At 58.2% G+C, this 22,750-nt stretch overlaps 2 protein-coding genes and 1 long non-coding RNA gene across 10 annotated transcripts in view; 1 reads left to right on the top strand and 2 right to left on the bottom strand.

The window, feature by feature from the left end:
* The window catches only part of GLCE (glucuronic acid epimerase), a 56,488-nt gene extending 53,147 nt beyond the window's left edge, over positions 1-3,341 (bottom strand). For 3 of the 7 annotated variants that reach the window (XM_075100805.1, XM_075100804.1, XM_075100809.1), the window contains exon 1: positions 2,345-2,827. The gene's annotated coding sequence lies outside the window, so the exon portion shown is untranslated. The other 4 variants (XM_075100810.1, XM_075100802.1, XM_075100801.1 and 1 more) reach the window with 4 other exon arrangements.
* Positions 3,318-10,802, top strand: LOC142060518 (uncharacterized). 2 transcript variants are annotated; one of them, XR_012661781.1, is made up of 3 exons: positions 3,318-3,774; positions 4,723-4,856; positions 5,772-10,802. It is a non-coding gene; the product is annotated as an uncharacterized LOC142060518 (long non-coding RNA). The 2 variants fall into 2 exon arrangements; XR_012661780.1 differs by having other exon boundaries at positions 4,723-10,802.
* A 1,247-nt stretch (positions 10,803-12,049) lies between these two features.
* NOX5 (NADPH oxidase 5) lies at positions 12,050-22,158 on the bottom strand. Its single transcript, XM_075100800.1, has 17 exons — positions 21,933-22,158; positions 21,455-21,585; positions 20,788-20,938; positions 19,774-19,984; positions 19,202-19,436; positions 18,652-18,805; positions 17,471-17,646; positions 16,937-17,119; positions 16,171-16,303; positions 15,337-15,479; positions 14,953-15,084; positions 14,115-14,159; positions 13,646-13,770; positions 13,210-13,294; positions 12,928-13,027; positions 12,606-12,772; positions 12,050-12,308 (listed from the first exon to the last, which is right to left on the bottom strand). The coding sequence occupies exons 2-17, from the start codon at positions 21,572-21,574 to the stop codon at positions 12,177-12,179; spliced, it is 2,292 nt and encodes a 763-aa protein (XP_074956901.1). The 5' UTR covers positions 21,575-21,585; positions 21,933-22,158; the 3' UTR covers positions 12,050-12,176.
* Positions 22,159-22,750: the final 592 nt, after the last annotated feature.

The following is a 22,750-nucleotide window of genomic DNA, read 5'->3' as shown; positions in this document are numbered from 1 at the left end:
CAGCGTGCACACGAGGCGGCAACTAGCGCGCCTCATGTTTTTCCTGCGGGAGTAGCGCCATAGGCTCAGCATTACAAATGGGAGCACTACTGTTAAAGAATCAATTGGACAATGAAGGAGCTAAGGACACTTGTCTTACAGAAAATTACTGTCAAATGCTGCCAGACCCAGCTTTCCCTCTTTCTGGGCCACCAGCCAGATGCTAATCATTTCAGGTCCCTACTAATTTTTAGCTGTGTAACACGCTGCGTGATACAAAAAGGGCAGCTTCGTCCAGGCGGTGCTTTAGGATCCTTTTATTGATTATTAAAAAAAAACAACAGAGAAACTGCTAATATCCCAAACGTAGGCTGTGACATTATTACCTGCTGAAAAGTTAAAGGACTTCCTGAGGCACCACCTGAGGGGACACGTGCCGGTATCTCCTTATTAAAGCAGGTCTTCCTACCTTTTTAGAGCACAATGTCAAAAGCCATTCCACAAGCCGGGCAGACAAAACAGTCATGGAAGTTACATCGTGTCTTGCTAAGAAGGGGTTCTCTTTTCCTAAAAAGGTACAAAGAGCACCTGGGGAATCGAGGTGCCTTTGACCTCAATTACATATATCGATCATGAGCTGTACCAGAAGAGTTAGCAGTTCACTGAAGTAAAAACAATACCTTTAAATAAACAGAATGCAATATTTCACAACAATGCCAAAGAACATCTTAGGAGGGCAAGAGGCCTCTACAGATATATTAAATATTAAGGCTTGTTACAACTGGCCGTGTTTAGAAGCACGTAACGTCCTTAAAAACCTTTCTTGCTTGGCCAGCTCTAACTAGGAGAACTATTAACCACTGGCAGCTCCTGTGGCTGATGGAACGAGTCAAAAGGCTCGAGTTCCTTATAGTGAAAAAAAAAAATATTTAAAAAAACCAACCTTCAAACTCCCCAACCCCAAAACCCCACGCTTTTCGTGTCTGAGGTGCTACATTTCACTGAAGCCAACAAGCATCATGCGGAAGAACTGGAAGATCACCATCCTGTATGTACCCTGATCCTCTTCAGCTCCCTGGGAAGCTGTGAGGTATTTGCCTTTGTAATGTCAGAATTTTCCTTTAAGGCACAACACATTAGCTGAAACTTTGCATCATACTGCTACTATCATGCATCCTTCTTATGATTCTCAAAACGGGCAGAAGCAGAACAGCCCACGGACGCTCAAACCTATCTGCAGCTACAGCACAAGCACATCTTACCTGTCTTCCTGTGACTTTGCCTTGCAAATAAAGCGCCTAAAAACTCTTTCATTACAAGAGATCTTCCACAAGCTCATGTGCAAGGTCTGTAGCAGCTGATCTGCATGCTGTATTTTGAAAGAAGACACAGTACGTGTGATCCTGGAACAAACTGTCCTCATTATTCAAGTACTCACCTGCACTCATTCCAGCTCTTACAAAAAACATGGATATTATTTTAATTTTCCCCTTCCCTGAGTGCATGCTGATGAGGTTTTCTCCTCTTCACACTGTTCAAGTGGGTGTGAATTCCAGAAGGCAAAATGAAGGGAACATATAGGCCACGTCTCTTTGAGTTAAGTTACATTAAGAGGGTGACTGTTCCCACACTAACATACCTCTAGCACAACAATCACTCAGCTCCAGCCTTCCTGACAATGATAATTTCATCGTGTTACACCTGCTCAGCACTCACTTAGAGCGCGTAGGGATCCTTCACGGAAATAGGTTCACAGGTGGCTGCTACTTCACCGATTCCAGAAACACAGGGAAACCTGCTGTTTGCTGGTATGGATGCAGTTTCAGAGCTTGGTCTGACAAACCTGACGCACCCCAAGCTCCCAACGAGAAAGTAAAGAAGAAGAAGGTATTATGAGTTTAGCTTTATGGATACCTGACTAAGCATCTCAGCCTTACTACGAGTGCCTTCATACCTCGACGACTCACATACAGACACAAATGCATGTGAAACACCTTGACAAGGCAGAAGAGCACCCACACCCAAGTGGGGACAGCCCAGCACCTGACCGGGCCGCTTCACCATTTCCCCTCGGTGTATATTCAGACAAGCTGCCCGAGCAGCGTCTGTCATTCCGTTCTTCTGGAAACACTCACGCCCGCCTCGCCTAGCAGAGGCTGGGTTGCACGATTGATTAATCGCCATCCCTCCTCAAGCCTGCCCAGGTATTGCACACGAACGGTGCCGTGTCTCGCCAGGTAACACCCCCGTTACGCTGCTGAGGCCACGGAGGCGGCTTTGCCCCCCCTCGAAGAGATGCGCCGGGTTTTACCAAGACAGGGAGGCCTCAATTAGTGCAATTACACCCTTCCAGAGTTTGGTTCACCTTGAATTGGAGGTTTTCCAGGCAGGACTCACAGTGCTCGAATCTCACTGGGTGGAAAATGAGGGATCTTCTGCTTTTTCCTGCAAACCGAGGGATTTTCAGCCTTTTCCTGCAAACTGCAGCCCAACACTCCCACATTTTCCTCACCGGGCTCTGAGAGAAACCCCAAACCCCCCAACTTGGGCTGTGCACGCCCGAGCCGCCGAGGGCGCGGGGTGAGGCCGGCCGGCCGCGGCTCCCTCCCCGCCCCCCCCCAGCAGCCCGGGATGGCACAACCCGTCCCTCCGGGAGCCCCGAGGCCGCCGCTACCGGCGCCCCGTGAGGGAAGAGGGGGCCGCGGGGGGCCCGCCGGGGGCTGGGAAGGGGGCGTGGGGCCGCGGCTTCTGCCGGGGGGTCTGAACGAGGCCTCCCGGGGGGTAGCGGAGGGGCGCCAGACCCCGGCGGGGCGCTGTGTGGGAGGGGGCACCGGGAGGCCCGGCCGGTTCCTACCTGCGGGGGCGCGGGCCTCGCTGGCGGCGGAACCCCAGCGCCGGGGAGGCGGGGGGCGCACGGAGGGGCAGCGCCGCGCCCCGCCTTCCCGCCAATGAGAAGGCGGGGTGGGCGGAGCGCGCCGAGGGCTCTAACCAATGGGAGGGCGCGGCGCGGGACGCGCGGTGCGCCGTGACAGCGGCGCCGGCGGGGCGGGGAGCGGTGGGAGGGAGGGGTCGCTGCACCGGGGACACCGGCGCCGCGGCGGGGCCGCTCCCGCCCCTCCCATCCACCTGGCGGGCAGCCCCTATGCCGGTCGCGCTCTCTTTTCCCCTCAGCCTCGCCCCACCCCGCTCCCGCCGCCGGCGAGCCCCTAACCTGCGCGGTGCCGCCGACATGGATGGCAGGCGGGGCGGGGCCTCCCGCGGAGGGGCAGCGCTCAGCGGAGGCGGCGGCGGCGGAATCCCGGGGCGGGGGCATACCGTGGACGGGGTGGGGGGAGGGGGAGAGAGCGGGCGGACCGGCCCCGCCTCCACTTCCCGCGAGAACGCCGGGAGGGGGCGGAGCCTGCCACCGGCCAATGGGGTGCGCGGAAGCGGGCCTGTGGGCGGAGGAGGCGCTGCCTATTGGCTGTGCGGCGCCCCGCCCCTTGGCAGCGCGCACGTGGCGGCGGCGCGGGGCGGGGTGGGCAGAATCGCCGTTACCGCAGCCCGGGGCGATTGCGAAGCGAGCGTTGGTTTGACTGGATTTTTTAAATTAAAATAACCCGTGAGGGTTTTTTAAATTAAAATTACCGGTACGTTTTTTAGTAATGCCGTCGAAAATCTTTTATTCTGCGGCGGGGCGCTCATGTTGCCCCTGAGGAACCAGCCCCTCATGCCCGTGCCTGGCTGTGGCGCCGCGGGCTCTCCCGCCCTCCGGTCCAGCACCCCTCGGGGTGTGAATTCTCTCAGGAAGACCTGGTAGGTTTGCGGCCGCACCATAGTTCCCCAAATAGCTGCAAACTTCACCCTTTAAAAATGTTATTTCACTTTTTTTTTGTCTCGTTTGCGCTTGAAGTAATCATTGCGTGAGCTACATTTTACCTGTTTCTGTTCAGCATGCAGAAACCTCCTCCTTAACAATCTGCTGTAACCTTACACGATGTGTTTAACTTGCCTGCCACTGCCCTTTGTGTTCTCCGGGATGTTCCAGCCAGAGATTCCCTCCAGAAATAAAAATTCCTCATCCCTGCGGGGACAGACACCAAGTCTCCCTTTATCTGCTTTTACCTTTTGCCTGCAGCTTCTGTAAAGCTATTTTGCTCGGTGCAAGCAGTGCTTGGCTGGCCATGTCAGGGCATGGGTTAGGAGGCCTGGGGGTGTTGGGTTGGCGGTTAGACTTGATGATCTGAGAGGTCTTTTCCAACCTTAATGACTCCACGATTCTATGATCCTGCTCACATGGGTTTGCACAACCTTGCACGCTGCTTCTTGCAAAACCCTCCTTTGCATTTTGCAGCCTTGCCCTCCGCAGGGTTGGTTTTCCGCAGAGCTCCACCACCAGCTCCAAAAAGCCTCACCCGGGGCTGGTGCTGTGGCAGCGTGGGCTGGATCCCAGAGCAGGGAGACGAAGCTGCTCTGGGAGCAGTGTGGTGCTCTCGGGCGCGTGGGCTGAGCACAGGGCCCTTTGCCAACCCTCCCAGCCCGGTGTGTGCGTGGGTCGCACTGAGGTGCCGGGCACAGGGATTAGCCCCGCGTCATCCAAGCCCACCTGCCTCTGGGTATTTTGTACCACAACAGACTCCCTGTGCTCAAATCCAGGTTTAGGGAGCTCCACCTGGAAACAGTGGATTGACCTTCTACTGATTTTAAACTAAGATGCTCAGCGACTGTCTTAATTACAGCATTACCTTCATTACTCCTTAGCAGACCCAGGAAGGTGTTTACTAGAGGCTCGGACTCAGCGCTGCCACTCAACCTTCGCCGCTTCGCCCTGCGGTTGCAAAGCACGCTCCTTCGGTCTCGTCTTCTCCAGTGCCGACACAGGAGAGCCCCGGCACCGGGTGCGCGAGGTCTGGGAAACAAGTGGGAGCGGGGTGCGGGCGTGAGGTGGCGCGTTATTGGGGTGCGCTTCGGTACGCCAGAACGTGGGTCAAAAGTGCAGAGCTGGATGCTGACCTTTGGTTGTGTTGCACGAGCTGGTGAAGGTCGTTTGCCGCAGGGACCTTTCAAAGGTTGGGATTGTGGTGGCTTTGCAAAGAGGGAATAGTCTTAAAGGAATGATTCTTTCAGCATTGTTTCCATGGCGATAAACACGCATACACACCCCGCTCCTTTGTCTAAGATATTCGTTAGTCTTATTTGTCACACACAGTGAAAACAAAATCACAGGGTAAAATGCAAAGAGGTTTTTAAGACAATGAAAGGTTATTGCCTTCTGCTGCTCCTCTTTGTGCGCAGAGGGAGCCTGCACCAGAGCCAGCCCTGCTGAGAAATTTCCATTGCAAATGAGTTCAAAATCCCACCAATGCTTTTACGCACTTTGGCGGATGTAAGAGGTCAAGCAGAACACATCTTTCCGCTTTCATGTAGGAAGTTCTTGAAGTGCTGTGCAGGAGGTATGGTTAAATGGGGGAAAAAAATAAAATTGACAGTTTCCTGCATTAAAACGTAATAGTAAAAATAAGGAGTCCAGGTAAAACTTCAAGGCCCCTTTCTGCCTGCCCCATGCTGGTGTGACATGACGGAACTTCGGCTCTCCTGCCTTGTTTAAGTGCTGTTAGGAGTCTATCCAAAAGCAAATAGCGTCCTCAAAGTGTATTGTAAAGAAATATCGCAGATGCACCTGTTCCAGCATGGGAGAAAGGATTTCAGTGGAGGCCCCGTCTACCATAATGCATTTAAATAGAGCTTAAAAGATGCAGTCCACACGCTGGCATAAAAAAAAAATTTACATTGCAATTATTATCTTGTTCCAGATTAGCTGCTGTACCCTGTCTGCGAAATCCTTTCTCTCCGCCAGCCCGATATCGAGCTCAGTTATTCTCCTTTCAGCCTCCTCCTGCACTGGGCCCTAAGCTGATGATTCATGTATTAATATGTGGTTATTAGATGACTCCTCTACCTCCACTGCTGCTATCTGTCTCTGGCAATGGAGGGAGGAAATGAATTCTTAAAACCTCAGGAACAAATAGTCCATGCACGGAGATCAATCCTGCTCCCGCTGACGTCAATGGAAACATTTCCATCGCCTTCAATAGGGGCAGAATTAGTCCTATATATCAGATATTAGCTTGATTTATAACCTCGCAAAACTCCATGTAGCTGAAGGGGGAAAGCTGTATCTGTTAAAAATAACTCGTGGCAATTAAATGACTGTCAAATGTGTTTCTCTCTTTTTGGGGAAAAACCAGCTATTGGGGCTGTTGGCTGTGAAGATCAGGCTACCCGTGACCTGGGGGGCATCCCAGCCCCACGCAGCTGCTGCCCACACCAAGACCCCCAGCTCTTCTGAGGAGCCCATAAGGAGTTACTGCTCTTTAATTAACTCCTCGGTCTCATCCATCTCCCCTCTCGAAAGCCAGGCAGGAGGGCAGCAGGCAGAAGCGCGGCCGCTGGTGGCTGCGGCAGAGCCTCTTGCTCCCCGCTGCTGGGGGACAGCCCCAGAGCCTTCTCTCTGCAGGGAATCGCCCGCTTCCAAAACAGTTGTAACTGCCCGAAAATAAGAATTTAATTCCAAATTTACCACTGTGGCCACACACGGCACATGGAAGCAGCGGGCAGAAAGGAAAGCCCCAAATATCCTCTCCTCACCACGGTGCTAGGAACAAACGCTGCCTGGGCTCGCCACCCCCCGTCCCGCTGGGGATGGGGGCGGAAACCCGGCGGAGGGAGCACGAAAAAGCACCGTGCCCCTTCCCCTGTCCCTCTGGCACCCCCTGCTCCTCAGTCCCCAGCTCCACCAGTATGGGACCAGTCATGCTGGGGACAGCAGGGGCAGGTCATGTCCCCTCCCTCTGCTAAGTTTCACACCCAAACTCCTGGCTCTGGAGCATCTCGCTCCGCTGCCCTGCCAAGGCAGAGGGAACAAGAAGACCCAGAAATCACCACCGGTCCTTCGTTTCCCTAATTAGAAGCCACCAGCTAATGAGATATCATCCAAGCAAAATATTAGGAGTCGCATAATAATTATATCAATGAAATCAACAACAATTTAACAGCAAAGGTTAATTACATTTATTTAAAAATCTGATAGACAGAATGATGCTCAAACAGTTGGGCAGACTAATTGAAAGCTAATGTTGCTCCTAAATTGAATTTCAAATGAATTTTACATCCATAGTTCATTTTGCTAATTTCATTCCCTGTATCCTGTAATTTGTTGGCAGTGATTGATTACTTAAGTGAATAATATCTATGTACCAGGACCCCTTAGTAATAGAATATGCCAAGTGTGATCATACAGTTAATAAATACAGTTTCTTTAAGGTTTCCCTCTCTGTGTGGATTTTGGAGGAGCAGGGACGCGGTGCCGGGGAGCTTTCGGCCGCTGTAAGCTCCCATTTGAGTTTCTTCTTAACAACAGGTTGCAAAACCCTCCCTGCGCCGATGGCCGCCGCCCCTCGCAGCCCTGCGGCGGCATCGATATGCGGCAGCGCTTCGTCACCTCGCGAATCCTCATTTTCGTTTGTCAACGGGTTAAAATGTATATACTGAGGGTTTGCCGGGATATTCCACATGCCGCGTTCTGCGCAAGAGACGCCGCAGCCCAGGTGCCCTCAGCCAGCCCTCACCGACCCGAAACGCAGCGCCAAGCCCCAGTCCGGCACCACGGACCCCTGACACCCAGACCTGACGTCCCGAGGCTCAACCATCACTCAAAACCCCATCGACTGGAGCGGCGGCGTGGGGCAAACACGGCAGAGCCCCAGCGAGCACTGCTGCCTCTTCTCGGCGTCTTTGAAGCATCCGCTGCTGCAAAACGAATGTAATTATATCTTAATAAAATTTTAATACAGGGAATTATGCACATTGCATCCAACCAACAATTAGCTGTTGCTATGCTACAGCCGGAGTGTAATCACAATAACGAAGCCAGCCGAGGCAAGGCATTAATCAGGAGGTATATCATTAGCCGACCTCAGCCCCTGCCTCCCCACCTCCTGATTTGGAGCCTCCTGATGCTTTAAGATGAAAAACAACCCCAAAACGAAGCAGACCCCGGGCTTGGAGGGAGTGGCCCCGCTTCAGGCACCCTCTCCTGTCCCAGCTGTGCCTTGGTTTGGCCGAGGAGCCGAAGTTGCCTGGGCCGTGCTGCTCCAGCACCGCGCCTGCTCCGCGGCCAAAACCCCATAAGCAGCAGCAATTCCCCCCCCCACCTCCCCAGCTTTCACATCTTTTAATCATTTATTCCTTGGATCCAAAGGAAACACAACGAAATGAAGATGCGGGGGGAAAATGGCAGCTGACGGAGCTCCTGCGGATGGAAGGGGAAGAAATTCATTAATTTTTCATCACCGTGGCTGGGACGTGAGCAGCTCAGTATTCATCATGTCAGCAGTGACCTTGATGCTGCCTCCATCCCCTGTTGGAGAGCGTTTCCTCACCATCTGCTGAGCATCAGCCTGCCCTCCTGCCCACCAGCGATGGAAAACAACCCTGGGGTGGGAGCGAGCGCGGGCAGGCGGCTACCACTGCAGGCAGGAGCGGGCAGCTGAAAGCCTGCAAGATGCTCCAGGGCAACAAAACTTCCTCCTGCAACGTGCCGGGGAGGGGGCATGCACATCACAAGCCCCAAAACACAAGGAGCAACCAAATTCCTCCCGATAAACCATATGCACGACTGCAAAAGGCCAGTGGTGTGCGTGCTGGCGGGCAGCTTGCCAGTCGCAGAGCGGACACGCTCCCGTGTCTCGGTGTCCCCGAACACCGACGCTTTCCTCTGGAGGGAAAACAAAAATCAAAGCCCACCCGGCTTGCGAGGCCCTCCCGCCCTCGGAAAGCACGGCTGCATGCTTCCCATCAGGGTGGCATCCCTGTTTCTTGGGTGTTTTGCATGATTTCTCCCCCAAAAACCTTCTGCTCTGGGCACTCCTGGTGCCACGATGCTCAAGAAGACCTAAATTTGCTATATTTTCTTTGGAGGAGCTGCAAGCATCGGAGCGCTTCGGCACCCTGCAATTCGGCGGGGATGCGGAATGAAATGATTATCAGCAGACGCATAATGATTCATTCTGTTTATAATTGCTTCGGAACGTGGGGAGAGCGGGGAGCTGTAATTAACTCTTCTTTATGACTGAGATAAGAGTCTTTTCCTCAGCCACGTGACGCTGCCATAGACACCCACAGTATTTTTTTCCTGGCGTCTTTGGCAATGTGAAAGTGCAGATGGATGCACATGGACAGAGTAAATCCGGGAGCGTAGCTGAAAGATATCCCTAAAACACTGTAACTCCGTGCGCAGGGAGCGGGTTCATTTCCTTGCAAGCCCCAGGAGGCTGCAGCTGTCCTGACCTTCCCCTGGATGTGGTGAGCAGGATCTTGCATCATCCCCCCATTGAAACACCCCCGTTAATTACGACGCGTGGGCTGGCGTTGCGGCGATGCCAGGAAAGGGGCGCCCTGGTCCGTGCCCCAGCGGATCACCCCGCGGGTTTGGGGTCACATCCAGGCTCCGTTTCACAGCACGGATCTCTTGCAAAGACCCTGAGTGGGTTTGATTTCCTTGGTCGAAGCTTGGAAGGGCCGCGGGGCCGCCATGGGGAGCGCAGAGCCGAGGAGACTCGTTGCAGAGCAAGCTGAAGCCGGAGGATACACTGTCGGAGGGACGCGGTGGGGTGAAGACGAAAGGGGAGCCCCTCTCCCATGCCGACACCGCCGGAGGAGCTCGGCTCAGCGGGCTGCCTTACGTTTCCACCCTGCCACTAACCCAGGAGCCCGCGTTAGCCAGGGTTAAGAAAAATTGACACTTGACTTTGGGATCTTCACCTCGTGCTGCGTGTTCGTGGGGCGCTGAGAGCTCTCCGCTGCCTCTCCATTCATCATGCGTCAGCCCTGAATGTATCCCAGAGGGGGTCGTTACCCAACCCATCCATCTTGCTGTCTGAAGCACATCCAGCCGCAGAGTTTGTCATGGCCCTGTGTCAAACGATTTCTCCTCTCCAGCTCCAGATTTCATCATATCGCTGGAGCCGGTTGCGCAGCCCAGCTTCCTCACGTGGCACAGAGGGTCCCGGCTGTGGCGGTGTGCTCCCCCTCACCCGATCTTTGCCCCCGGCTCTCCTCGAGTGATAAGCACCAGTGATAGCCGTGATAAGATGCACCTGGCTGCGACGGCTGCATCCGGCTCAAAGCGGAGTCCCAGGAAACAGATAACCACGCAATAGCCGAGAGCGAATTTATGGATGCAGGTCCCTGTCCACCTACCCAGAGCGCTAATTAGCATCCGACTCAGGCCACGCTTGGCAGAAACTAACACCTGCAGCCGGTACGTAGGCCTGACTGTGAGCCAACCATCTTACCCCATAAATAGTGAGCCGCCCAAGAGCCCCTTGAGCTCTCCTGCACGGCAGCGGGTGCAGGATGGGATCTCCCCTTGGGCAGGGACGCCTCCCGAGGTTTCTCCTCGAGGCTGAGAGATTCCTTGCTGCCACAGATGCTCGGTAAGAGGCTAATAGCATGCTGAACTTTGAAATCTTGGCTAAACGCTATAAAGAATTGCTTGTGTACACAAAACCCTTTAGACTGAACAAGTCTAGGAGTAGGACTGGAGCCAGCCACCCCCAGACTCCTCCCTGAGGAGGAGTTTAGAAAGGAAGGGGCCCTTTCTGACCCTCATGACCCAACGGCAGGGTCTCCCTGACAGTTTGTCTGACCCTGACCTCTGGGCGGTAAATAATCAAGCGAGCCTTGCCATCAAACCGTGTTCAACCGCTCTCGCGTTTACTAACAAGTTTTGTTAGCTCGTTGTAATATATTAATAAAATATGTCCTTTTGCTTCTCCCTCCTACGAGCGAAGGGCGCTCTCACTCGCCCTTCCGCGACACCACTCCAGCGGTCCCTGCCACCCCGCTGCAGCTCGCCGGCCCCGTCACCTCGTGTGGAGCCCTCGTGCAGCCCCTCGTCTGGGGGCTGCAAGAAGAACAAGAGCGGGAAGGTGCGTGTCCCGCCGGTGGGGGATTTTGGCCTCGCTCGGGCACGGTCGCCCACTCCGCCGCGGGGTGCCATCCTGCCCTGCGGCTCGGCTGGGTGCTCAGAGCCTTTCAACCCTCGGCGCCCGCGTTGTACCGCGCCGTGCCGGCTGGCTCTGCGGGATTGCCGGCTCTGGGTCACGCTTTGCCTTCCCCATGGGCGACTGCCATCAGGCAAGCATCTCATGTACATTAATCTTTCCTTTTCATTTATTTTCACACAAAAGCATCAGCGTATTGCACGGGCGGGCCATAAAAGGCCTTATAAATCAGCCAGGGAAGGCAGCTTCACACCAGCATTTACTGTGAGAAGCGACAGGTCCCCGCACGCCGGGGGACAGTGGTTTGGAAGTGGCCCCGTCCCACCAGCCATCCCGAGACGGGTGGGCTGTGCTGGGCCCCCTCGGCACCGCCGAAATATCTGCTTTCCTGGTGCAAAAAAAGATGCGAAACCGGGGACGGGGCAGAGGCGGGGGGCTGCCAAGTTAGCTGTCTTTGCAGAAAAATGTTCGGTGCCCCCCGGAACGGGACTGCTGGGGTTGCCCTGGGGTGCGGGGCCAGGCTCGGGGTGGGCAGGGGGCTGCGGCGGGTCTGCACCTGGGCAGGGGGTCGGGGGGGGACCCAGGCCAGCTCAGCCCTGGGCGGGCGGCAGAGCCCTGGTTGCCGGGTCTGCAGTGCCCTCCTGTGGGCACCGCTCCGCGGGACCCCGGAGCCGCCAGCCCGGGGCCCTGCGAGGGACTGCGGGACACCCCTCCCCTCCCTCCCAAAGGGACACCCCTCCCCTCCCCTCCCTCCCAAAGGGACACCCCTCCCCTCCCTCCCAAAGCCCTGCAAGTCCATGGAGGACACTTATCCTCTCCATCCCAAAGGGCTCCATCCCAAAACCCTGCAAGGTGATGCAGGACCCTGTCCCCCCCACCCCCATCCCAAAGTGCTCTGGGACACTGGTCCTTTCCCCCCCCAAAACCCCTGCATGGATGCTCCAGGACACCCTGAATGGCTCCAAGACCCCGTCCCCTCCACCCCAAAGCCCCACGGCGCAGCTCAGCCCCTTCCCTTGCTCACTGGGCAACCCAGCCCTGACCGAGCAGCCGCCAGGAGCCAACCCGGGCAGTGCGGCGGGATCCGGCTGCCAGAGCCCATCACCCTGCATCAGGGCTGGCAGGAGCAGGCTGGGAGGCAAGGGCTGGTGGTTAGAAGTTTTCTTGGAAGAAGCGGAAGCCGAAGCGCTCGCAGTGCGTCCTGATGACTTTGGCGAGCACCGGCGAGCCACAAAAGAACACCTGGACTTTCCCTCTCTTCTCCTCCGCCACCTTCCCAAACACCTAGGGCACAGGCGAGAGGAGCGGCGGAGGTGCTGGCACAGCCCGCTCCCGCTGCGGCCGTGGCTGAATCCCTGCCTGCTTTGGCAGCTGCTGCCTGGCACGACTCAGCCTCCCAGAGCCCCCATGGCACTTGCTCTCCGACGGGAAGGAGAGGCTTCCCTGCGTCTGGATATCCCCGTGCACCCTCCCACTCCAAAACGGGGCTCTCCCTTGGCGTCCCCGGAAGGAGCGGGTTCGGGGGCCATGGCTCCCTTCCCCTGAGCACAGTTTGGGCAGTAGGGCAGGGCCAGCCCTCACCTTGCTCCAGTCGGGGCGGCCGGGCTGGGTCCTGGTCCGCAGCCCCGTGATCGAGTCCCTCTGCTCCTTGGTGGCCAGGAGGTCCAGGGCCATCTGCAGCCCGATGGCCTTCATGTCATTCTTGCTGAGGGCCGACGTCATGTACATGTGCATCTCCAAAAACCGCCCTGGGTGTTCGAGAGGAACCTGGCTGCAGACTTGGGGGGGGGGGGGGGGGGGGGTCCAGCCCCACACCGTGCCCCATCGGGTCGCGTTGGGCTCTCGCGGGGGCGATGGCAAGTGCGGGGCTCACTGCACTGGCCAGCCCCTGCCTCCCACTCACCTCCCGGCTCCTGCTCAGCCTGCTCCATTTCCAGCTTTGTTAGCAGGCTGACGAACCACTCAAAGTGCTTCTGGTCCCGGTTTATCCAGATGAAATCAACCTGGAAGAACGCAGCAGCCTCTGCTTCGGAGCTGGGGACCAAATCCAGCCACCTGCCCCCCCAAACCTCCCGGCCTGGGAAGGGATGCTCGTGGGCTCCCCACTCCTGGGAGCCTGCAGCCCTCCTGCCCCCGTCCCCAGGGCAAACCATGGTCCTGCATCCCACCCCCCTCCTCCTCCTACCTTCCTGAGCGTCATCTCCTTGTCCCGCAGGTCCTCACACCACGAGTAGCGGCAGCTGGGGCAGCTCTGCTTTCTCCGGCGGTACCTGCACGGGCAGACGCAGCCCTGCCTGCCCCCCACCCAGCAGACCTTTGCAGGGAGACCCTGAGCACCCGTTCCTCACCAGCTCTGGTACATACCCATGGCCAACCCCCTGCCAGCGGGTTTTCTGCGGCAGAAATCCCCAGGGAGAAGCCTGACGCTGAGGGAGACCCAGGGTCTCGTGGCCGTGTGTTCTGAGCCCCAAGGCTAGAACCGAGGAGCCATGATGGGTGCTGCCCCATGGCGCTCATCCCGCAGAGAGAAGTGGCGGGGTCTACCGTGGCATTCATCACGTCTTGTGCCCCCCAAAACCACGCCAGAGCTTGTACCGGGGAGCTGCTGCCGCGGCACCAACCTGTACATGATGCTCTGCAAAATGGAGGCGAAGGGGGTGATGCCGATGCCCGCGCCGATGAGCACGGCGTGCTCCGAGGTGAAGATCCTCCGTGTCGGGGTCCCGTAGGGGCCGTCAATGTAGCACTAGGAGAGATGAGAAATGGGGAGAGACCCAGCAGCCCGTGGGTGCTAAAACAACTCTTAGGGTGCAGACAGGAGCAGGGTTAGCGTGCAAGGTGTACTGCAGCCTTACGGAGCCCAGGCAGAATTTGGGGTCTTTATGGGAGCTTTAAGGGAGCAGAGGCAGAGACCGGGGCCGGGTAGGAGCACGAAGCCCTCGCAGCACAGGGTGCGCATCAGCCCAAAGTGGGACCACCCACGCACAGGGACACAGGTGTGGGGTGACCGGGTGCGTGCGTGGGTCCCCCCGGGGCTGCTGAGCGCAGCCCTGCTCACCGGCGCCAGGGAAGGACCGAGGCATCCCTCACCTTGATGCTGCAGAGCCGACGGGTCTCGCCCAGCCCGGTGGAGACCTGCGAGGTGAAGAGAGCAGTGATCACCTCCTCCTCCCCACCCCTCCGTGACAGCGAATGCTAAACCAGCTCGTTCCCCTGGGTTTGGTTTTGGGGTGGTCTTTTTCCAGCTGGGTTTATCCGGGCTGCACACACGTGCTTCCAGCCACGTCGCGCGCGCCAAGCCCGTTGCAGGGCCCGTGCTTGTGGCAGGACATCCCGCCGATGTCCAACGCCAGGAACCTGCCACCTGATGATGTTACCCAGGTTGGAACCAGTTCGAGGATCGATTATAAAGGCAATTATCCAAATCCCAACACGAGCTGGGGGTGAATAAGAGGTTTCCAAGGGCCACGATGGCCTGGGCGGTGGGAGCAGGCGTGGGGAACCTCTGCTCGCCAGGGAACAGGTAAGAGCAAAAGAGGGACAGGGAGAGAAACTCATTAAAAATGATGCATGTAAATTTGTTATCTGCGAGGGCTGCTCCTCAAGCCCAGACAGAACCAGTGTCCTCAAATCTTTTCGTGTCAGGGGATAAAAGCCGCTAATGGTGGCTCTCAGGGTCCTGCCATTGCCATGATTTACAGCTGAGAAGTTTCTTTTAAAAAGAGGTTTTTAACAAGCTTTGGACCATTTGGGATGGAAGCGATGCTTCCCCTCGATTCTCCAGGCTGGTCCTCTGGCCGCTGCTGTGTTCATGAGAGCAGAGACCCCCCCCCTCCCCACCCCGCAGGCACCAGAGGCTCTGCCTCTGCCCCCCAGGGGAGCGCAGAGGTCTCGGCGGCGCTGGGCACGGGTCAGAGATGGTGCTCACCCCCTCAGCCGGCAGGTCCTCCCCCCCGGGGGCAGCAGCACCTGTGGCTTTGTACGACGTCAGCTGAACGGCTCTGTCCCCGTCGGCGGCCACGGACCCCCTCCCCGAGCTGGCCCCGCTGCAGAGACCTTCCTGGAAGCCAAAGGCCAAGGGGTCGCTGGCTGCGACGCTCGCGGGCGTCCGACACCCCATCCATTGGGGTCATATGGCCTCGGCACAGGGCTGGGACACGAAACCCTCCGAGGCTGCGCAAGCACCTCGCAGGGGACGTGCACCACGAGCAGTGGGGAGGCCTCACCCCCTCCTGGCAAACGGCTGCCAACCAGCCCCATTTTAAGGTCTAACCTCTGCGTTTGCTGAAAGCTGAGCCCCATCGGCACCAACCTGCACCCAGCACCGGCGTCTCTTCTCCCTCAGGCTCCTGCTGAGCGGTTTTGGCTCCGGGCTGGGGGATTCGGGCTGCTGGAAGTATTCGTAGAGCTTGCTGGTCCACTGGCCCAGCGACCTGATGTGCAGCCAGAGGGTCTCTGCGGGACGAAGCGGAGCAGCGGTTGGGCATCCCACGTCAGGACCTGCCCCACAGCTCCAGCACCGTGGGCCGTGTACGGCACAGCTCCGGTCCCGGGGACCCGGCAGCAATGCCCACCGGCGTCCTTCACGTCAGCCCCAGGCTTGCAGCAGGGGACCGGGTTTGCTCTAACAGCTGGGGGAAGCCCAAATCCCAAAGCTTGGGCACCTGTGGAGCCGGGCAGGGCGGTCGGGTGCCGTTCGGTCCCCACGCCTCGCTTGAGATAACCCAGTCACGTGGTTTTTTATACAGCACTTATGTACAGGCAGAGATGGAGGCAGGTGAGTTGAGGCATGCATGAGCGCGCTGCCCTGCTCCGTGGCCATGGAGACCCCCTTGCACGACCCTCAGAGGGGATCCGGCCGCCCCGATGGGGCTTGTGAGATGCAAAATGTCATCCCGGTGATGCAAAATGAGCAAAGGATCAGCGATCAACGGCCCCAAGCCACATTAGAGGAGGTTTAGATTGGGTGTGAGGGAAAATGCCTTCCCTGCCAGAGGGGTCAGGCCCTGGCACAGAGAGGTGGGGGAGTCACCGTCCCTGGGGGGGTTCAACCACCGTGTAGCCGTGGCACTTGGGACATGGTTTAGGAGGCCTGGGGGTGTTGGGTTGGCGGTTGGACTTGATGACTCGGTGACTCTGTGATCACCTTGCTGCTCCGGGGCGCTGCTGATGGTGAAGGGGTGCCACTCGTAGGTGGCGATGGCCGGGATGTTCAGGTAGACGTAGTCTCCGGGCTTGTAGTGGAAAAACTGTGGTCTCTCGATCACAAGGTGAGTCACCTGGAGGCAGAAGGAGGACCAGGGAAGCCGGGAGCATCCAGCGGGCACATCACGGTGGTCAGTCTCTGCCGGGCTGGTCTCCCTGCAGCCCACGAGCACCCGGGTTTGTGCCTCCCATTTTAAAAAGCAGCCAGTATGAGATGGACTTAGAGCTTCTACTCAAGAAAGGGGTTTATTCTGCTATTCACTGCCCAGCTTCGCTATCAAACAAAAATCTCAGTTAGGGCTGGCCTCAAACAACAATTTTTTTGAGGAAACTAAGAGTGAAAGAAGTTTCATTTTGTCTTTGGTTGTTCTATGACTTTAGGGGTTTTTACTTGAAAAATAGTTAAAATTCTGTATTTAAAAAAAAAATTGCTTTCACCTTTTGCTGCAAACGTTCACCAGCGCAGCCCGAAGCAACCCAAACCTGCATCTTCTCCATATAAGCTATTCACTGCGCGCCGTCCCTTGGGCACGTGGCCGGGGGAGCATCCCCCTCCCAGCCCGCTGTGCAAACACAAGTGGCGGCGGCCGCTTGCCGAGTGCTTTTCCCCAAACTCCAAAACGCTTTGCAGAAACGAAAGGCTCTCGGAAGAGGAGAGCAGCAGGAGGGAGGTGGGAAGGGGCACGGAGACCCCCACGGGCGCACACCTTGGAGGGGAGCAGGTTGACCTCCACGATGCGCAGCCCCCCGGCACGCCGCCAAGCCAAGCCAACCGCCTTCTCCAGCACAAAGATGCAACCGGGAACCACAAACCACTTCCAGAAGTGGGGGCCGTGGAGGATGAGGAGGGTCCAGACGGAGATGTAGGAGAGGTGGGTCCAGTAGAAAACCTGCGGCAGGGAGCGGGGGCTCAGGCGGGGGCTAGGCATAGACCAAAAGTGGTGGAGCCGAATGGTGCTTCATGGTGAGGTTGTGCTGGGCATCCCAGCGGGCAAAGGCAGCCCAAATGATGAAAAAAAGCACAGAAACCCCAAAACTGCAAATCTAAGGAGGGCAGGAGTGTCCAAGGAAGGTATCGGGGAGCACCGCACCGGCTCAGGAGCTCTCCCCGACTCACGGGGCCGCACGTGGATGGGCACCCACCCGCCAGACCCCCACCCCGTTCCCCCGCTCCCCGAGACGGAGCAGCGTTGGGCACCGCGGGGGTTGTCCAGGTCGCACGGGGCCGCGGCGGGACCCACCTCGAAGTGGCCGCTCCGTCGGACGCAGGGGCTGGAGAAGGCGAGCATGGCGACCAGCAGCCCCTGGAGCGCCAGCCCCGTCTGCGAGGCCGTGCCGCCCAGGCCCCCCACGCCGGGCCGTGCCGACAAGAGGTACTCGGCGAGGGCATGGCGCCCGTCCTGCCGCGCCAGCCTGCCTGGGCACACGCACGGTCGGGCCGGGGGGCGCCCGCAGCGCCCTCCCGCGCGCACCCACGCTTCTGCTGCACCCACTGGGCTGTTGCCAATGATTTTTACCTAGGCAGCACCCAAGCGTTTAGCTCGGACGCTTTGCAAAATGCAACGTTCCTCCTTTCTAGAGCCCCTTCTTGGGCTCAGCATCGTTGCACGGGGGGCATTTGGCACAAGGGTGGGTAGTGCAAGCAGACGTGCCCCCCCGCTCCCGGTGTGCTGCTCATGCACCCGAGCGGGGGGTGCAGCTCCGGCACCCCGCCGTGGGGCGAGGGGGGCTGCGGGGTGCAGGACTGCGGGGCACAGAGCCCACTCGGGCGCTGCGTGGGGGAGAGCGGGAGCCCTTTGCTGCCCAGCTGGGAAGCCACTAGAGGGGGATAACAGACAGCGCACAGACTGTGCGGCACCGCACGCTGCCTGCACCCTGCCTGCGGCCTCTCAGCACCCCTGGGCATGTGCACCCCGTCTGCAGGCCTCGCAACGCCCTCCCTGGGACGTGTGCATCCCCCAGGATGCGCGTTCCCTCCATGGAGCATGTTCGTACCCCTCCAGGACATGTGCATCCCCTCCACGGAGCGTGTTTATCCCCTGCCCCAGGACATGTGCATCCCTCTGGGACATGAGCATCCCCCCCTGGGACACAGTTCCCACCCTGGGTCACGTGCATCCCCTCTGTGGGACACACGCATCCCCTCTGTGGGAGATGTGCATCCCTCCAGGACATGAGCATCCCCCCTGGGACACATGTATCCCAACCCCGGGACACATGCATACCCCCAGGAACATGAGCATCCCCTCCCTGGGACTCAGTCCAGGCTCTGCAGCTTTTCATCAGTGCATTTCCCACTTTAGCAGGGGGACTGGAAGGGGGGAACCCACCGCAGGGTTGACAGGGCGCGTTAGAGCAGGTGCTGCCCAAGACCGACCCCTTGCAGCCGATGGGCCTCCCCTCCCCGTGAGCTGCTACTTACTGAAGTTGGCGATGTGGGCTCCTGTGTGAACGGCTGCCAGCACCAGCACCACGTACCCCACGAGCTGGTGGAAAACAACGTGCTGGTCCAGCGGCAAAACCTTGGCCATGGGGGTAGCTCGCAGCCAGGTCAGGCACCTCCGCAGCATCGGCACCTCCGGGAGAGGGGCAATCAGAGGTGCTGGGGGACAGTTGGAGGTGCCAGGGGCTGCTCCCCTGGGGCTCTGGGGCCAGCTCCCTGCTGACACGGGGTGTCAGACCAGAGAGCACCCAGAGGCACCCCTCTGCAGGGCACACCCCATGAATACCCTTGTCCCAGAGAGCTCGCAACCTCCCTAACCCATTATTTATATATTATTATTTAAAGGAGGAGACAACCTGGTCCCACAACTGCAGAAGTCCACAGGCTCCATTACTGCCCTCAAAATTTGACCCCCTGGCCCAGGGATAAGGTCCCAGCGTAAACATGACTGTGAATAGCCCAGGTAGCCATCACTCCGTGCCCGCCGCGCCCTCAGCACCCCTCCCGCAGCCCAGGACCCAGCGCTCACTGCGAGGAAGGCGCAGTTGAAGTTCAGGCACTGCCCGCAGCCCCGGGCCACTGCCAGCCACCCGCCGTGGCCGGCGTGCCGCAGGGCAGCCAGGGCGAAGAGCAGGAGGTTGAGGCCAGCGTAGCCCCCCAGGAAGGCGACCTTGCTGCGGTGGTTGTGCCAGTATGCCCGGCTCAGGTAGCGCGGCCGGCGGCTCCTCTCCGCGGGCGGCGGGGGCTTCAGCCAGCTCGCTGCACTGGGAGCAAAGGCACTGATCGCTGCTTGCCCACAGAAAGGTGCAAACCGGGGTAGTCCTGCACCCAGGCTGCCACCCATCCCTGCGTCCAAGCCCTGCGCCCATCCCAGCGCCTCCCCTGTGCCCATTCCTGCATCATCCCTGCACCCAGCTTGGCAACATAAGGTGCCCGAGTCGCTCCCCGTGCTGGCCACGCACCTCGTGGGCTGGGCAGCCCATGAGAGCCTTAATGAGAGCATAAATCCCACGCTTTTTCCTCCACGCAGGGGGAAGAAGGTGCTCGCAAGGGAACCTGCAGCCCCACGGGGCTGCCGGAGGGACCCGCCGACGCACCTACCTGATGGTTAGGTTCTCCATGACCTCTGGGAAACCCTCCAGCTCCTCCCTGAGCTCCTCGAAAGTGATGGAGCCGCTGTGGTCCTTGTCGGCCGCCTCGAAGAGTGCCAGGGTGAGGTCTCCCAGCCGCTCCTCAGGCAGGGCTATCGCACTCTCCCGCAGGCACCATCGCAGCACCACGCGCAGCTCGTCCGGGTCGATGGAGCCACTGCCTGCACGGGGCGAGCGGGCACCGCAGCGAGCCAGAGCAGGGACCCCGATACGCCGTGGCGCCCGTCAGCCCCATGGTTTTACCTTCGTCTTGCACCTTTAATGTGGAAATTGCCTCCCTTCCTTGCACGCAGCTCTCTGGGAGGAAACAGTGCCCAGCCAGAGCAGGACCGTGCCATCGCTTATAAACCAGTGAATTTGTGGATTTAAAAAAAAGGTGGCCTAACCTGCAGTTTACCCGCGGCAGCCACAGACACGCAGCCAGGCATGAGAGCAAACCAGATAGGCGAGAGGCTCGGCTCTCAGTTCTTTAGCCAGCATTTTACGCCCAAGCAGGTCAGAGCAGGAAAAGCAGCTCAGGAAGAGCTTTGCTTTTGTTATTTCCAGCTTCCTCAGCCGATGGAGGAAGAAGAGACCGTGGTGGGATTCGCAGATACCAACGGGACTGAGAACTGATATTTGAGTGGAGCGGAGCCTGCTCCTCTCCGTGGCTGAGGGTGAAAGCGAATCGTGGGAAATCCCGACGTGAGGCCGGTTTAGTTGCTGGTTTTCAGGTGGATTTTTGACGCTTTCATCACGGGACGAAGGCAGCGGCATTACACCGGGTAAATGCTTACCTTTAATGAAGATTCAGCAGCGAAGACCAACCCTACACTACCACCCCACTGTGCTTAACCTAAGAGGGGTCGTGACGCCGGCACTGAAGCCGAGCAGCGCTGCTTGCGCTTGGGTGCTGAATTCACCCTCTCAAACGGCAACTTTGTTCAAAAAAAATCCCAAATTAATCTATTTTCCATCACCTTACCATCCACATCGTAAACTTGGAAGAGGAATCTCAGCTTGTCCGTCTCACTCCCGTGCACGAGCAGGCTCAGGGCTTTCAGCAGCTCCTCCAAACTAATGGTCCCGCTGCCGTCCGAGTCGAACAGCGTGAAGAACCGCTCAGCGAAGAAGGACTGCGGGGAGGGGGACAAACACTCTCACACGGCGGTGGGATGCTCTCCACCGGCCGAATCCTGATGCTACAAACAAAGTTCTTGCCGCCAGCCATGGGAATTGCCTGGCAAAAGCTGAAAGTCATGGGGATGGCCTGAAAAGGCTGCCTTTTTTTTGCAGGGGGGTATGGGCATCGCAGCTGGCGGGGGCTGCCCGGGGAGGGAGGGAGCCCTGGGGACATGGGACAGGATGGGGTGGTAGGCAGCTGGGGGACAATATTTGCTGGGAATAGCCAAGCATGTGTAAAAACAAGCTGTTGATATCCGATCGATTTTGCATTGCAGATGGTTAATCCACATTTTCCACTCCTGCTTGCTGCAGGGTACCGCTAGATTTCTCTCCCCCCCTTCTCATACCATGTCATACAATTCTATTTTTAAGCTTAATTTTTTCTAAGCACAATAGGAGACCACAGCTCGGAGTCGGGCTGCCCGGAGGAAGGGACCCCGCGCCCCAGACCCTGCGGGAGCGCTCACCTCCTTCACCTGGAGAGCCGTTTTGAACTCCTCCAAGTTGATTTCTTTGTCCTCCCCCGCGATGCTCCCGAACTGCTTCGTCACCCACCGCAGCCACTCGGCATCCTCGGCTGCGCTCATGGTGCAAGGACCTGCGGAGGGCACAGCACAGGATGGGCAGCAGCCCCCAGGAACCCCCCGTAGCCTTCAAAATCTGCTTTTTTTTTTACTGTTCCCGCCATGCTTTCGCCGCCTGCAGCCTCGTGCTGCAGAGCAAAGGGGTGCTGCTCTCTGCCCGGCTCGCTGGGGCAGGACACGGCATCCCTCACTGCTGGCCCTGAGCTGGGTCCCGCAGCAGCCGCCCTGGCACGAGCCGGGACTCGGGCAGCCACGATGGCTGCGGCGACGACAGGCCTCTGAGGAGCGTGTGGGTGCTGCATCGAGTGCAACCCCAAATTTCCACGTATCGAAGAAACAAGCTGCTGAGTCCTGTTTGTACCTGCCACGCTCCTGATCCCCACCGCGAAGGTGGTGGTAGCGCTAACAAGGGGGAACTCCTTCCTTCTTGGCCTTCCTCCCACGGCAAGTCAAAAAATCACAGAATCAATAAGGTTGGAAAAGCCCTCTAGGATCATCAAGTCCAACCATGAAATGCAGCTGTTTGAGCCACTCCGTTGCCCTGTGTGACTCTCAGTTGCTTTTACAGACCTGAATCAGCAAGCACCAACACGCAAGATGATAAAAGCTAATGTATTTGCAGAGGGAGGAGTCTGGCTACCCCTGAGAAGCACCTGGCACCTCCCTGGTCTTGCTTTGCCCTTGCAGGAGCTGCCTATGGTGCATGAGGACCACGGGGCTCACGTGGCCACCACGACCTGCCGGCCGCCACGGGAGCAGAGCATCCTTGGGGGGGATCAGCCCACGCCTTTGTGTGCCTGCTCCTCTCCTGGAGCCAGAGCTCATGGCTCAGCCCCAAAGGGGCTGCGGAGGAAGGAAGGTTTCTTGCTTCGCCCTCTGGCAGTCCTGTGCAGTCGCCTTCTCTTTCATCTCCTGCTCTGAAGCCTCTGTAGCTCGTCCGTCAGGTTAACCAGGCACAGCAGGTGCAAGTCCTGGGGCCGCCCGGGTCCCCATCACCATGCAAGCAGCATCCCGCAGCCCGACGCGTTTCACAGCATGTGCTCAGCAAGGCTGAGCTTCTTGCTACACCCACGCCCCAGTCCGAGGAGCTCCCTCACTTCTGAGAGCTCAGTTTAACAGACTGAACCGTTCCCGGACCCCTTCACCTCTGAGGCGCAGCTCCTCTGCGGCGCTGGGACG

The sequence above is a fragment of the Phalacrocorax aristotelis genome, chromosome 7 (genome assembly GCF_949628215.1).
Source record: "Phalacrocorax aristotelis chromosome 7, bGulAri2.1, whole genome shotgun sequence".
NCBI classification, from domain to species: Eukaryota; Metazoa; Chordata; class Aves; order Suliformes; family Phalacrocoracidae; genus Phalacrocorax; species Phalacrocorax aristotelis.
The sequence above is the reverse complement of the archived record's forward strand: the minus strand, read 5'-3'. Positions and strand labels throughout refer to the sequence as shown.

What these genes read in the sequence shown, in the direction of transcription:
- NOX5 (XM_075100800.1), bottom strand. Translation starts at nt 21,574, where the DNA reads ATGAGCGCAGCCGAGGATGCCGAGTGGCTGCGGTGGGTGACGAAGCAG. An exon ending in GACGGAGCGGCCACTTCGAG is followed by an intron (nt 17,120 to 17,470) that starts GTGGGTCCCGCC and finishes TCCCTGCCGCAG; the next exon opens with GTTTTCTACTGGACCCACCT. An exon ending in GACGCCGGTGCTGGGTGCAG is followed by an intron (nt 15,085 to 15,336) that starts GTTGGTGCCGAT and finishes TTTGGCTTCCAG; the next exon opens with GAAGGTCTCTGCAGCGGGGC.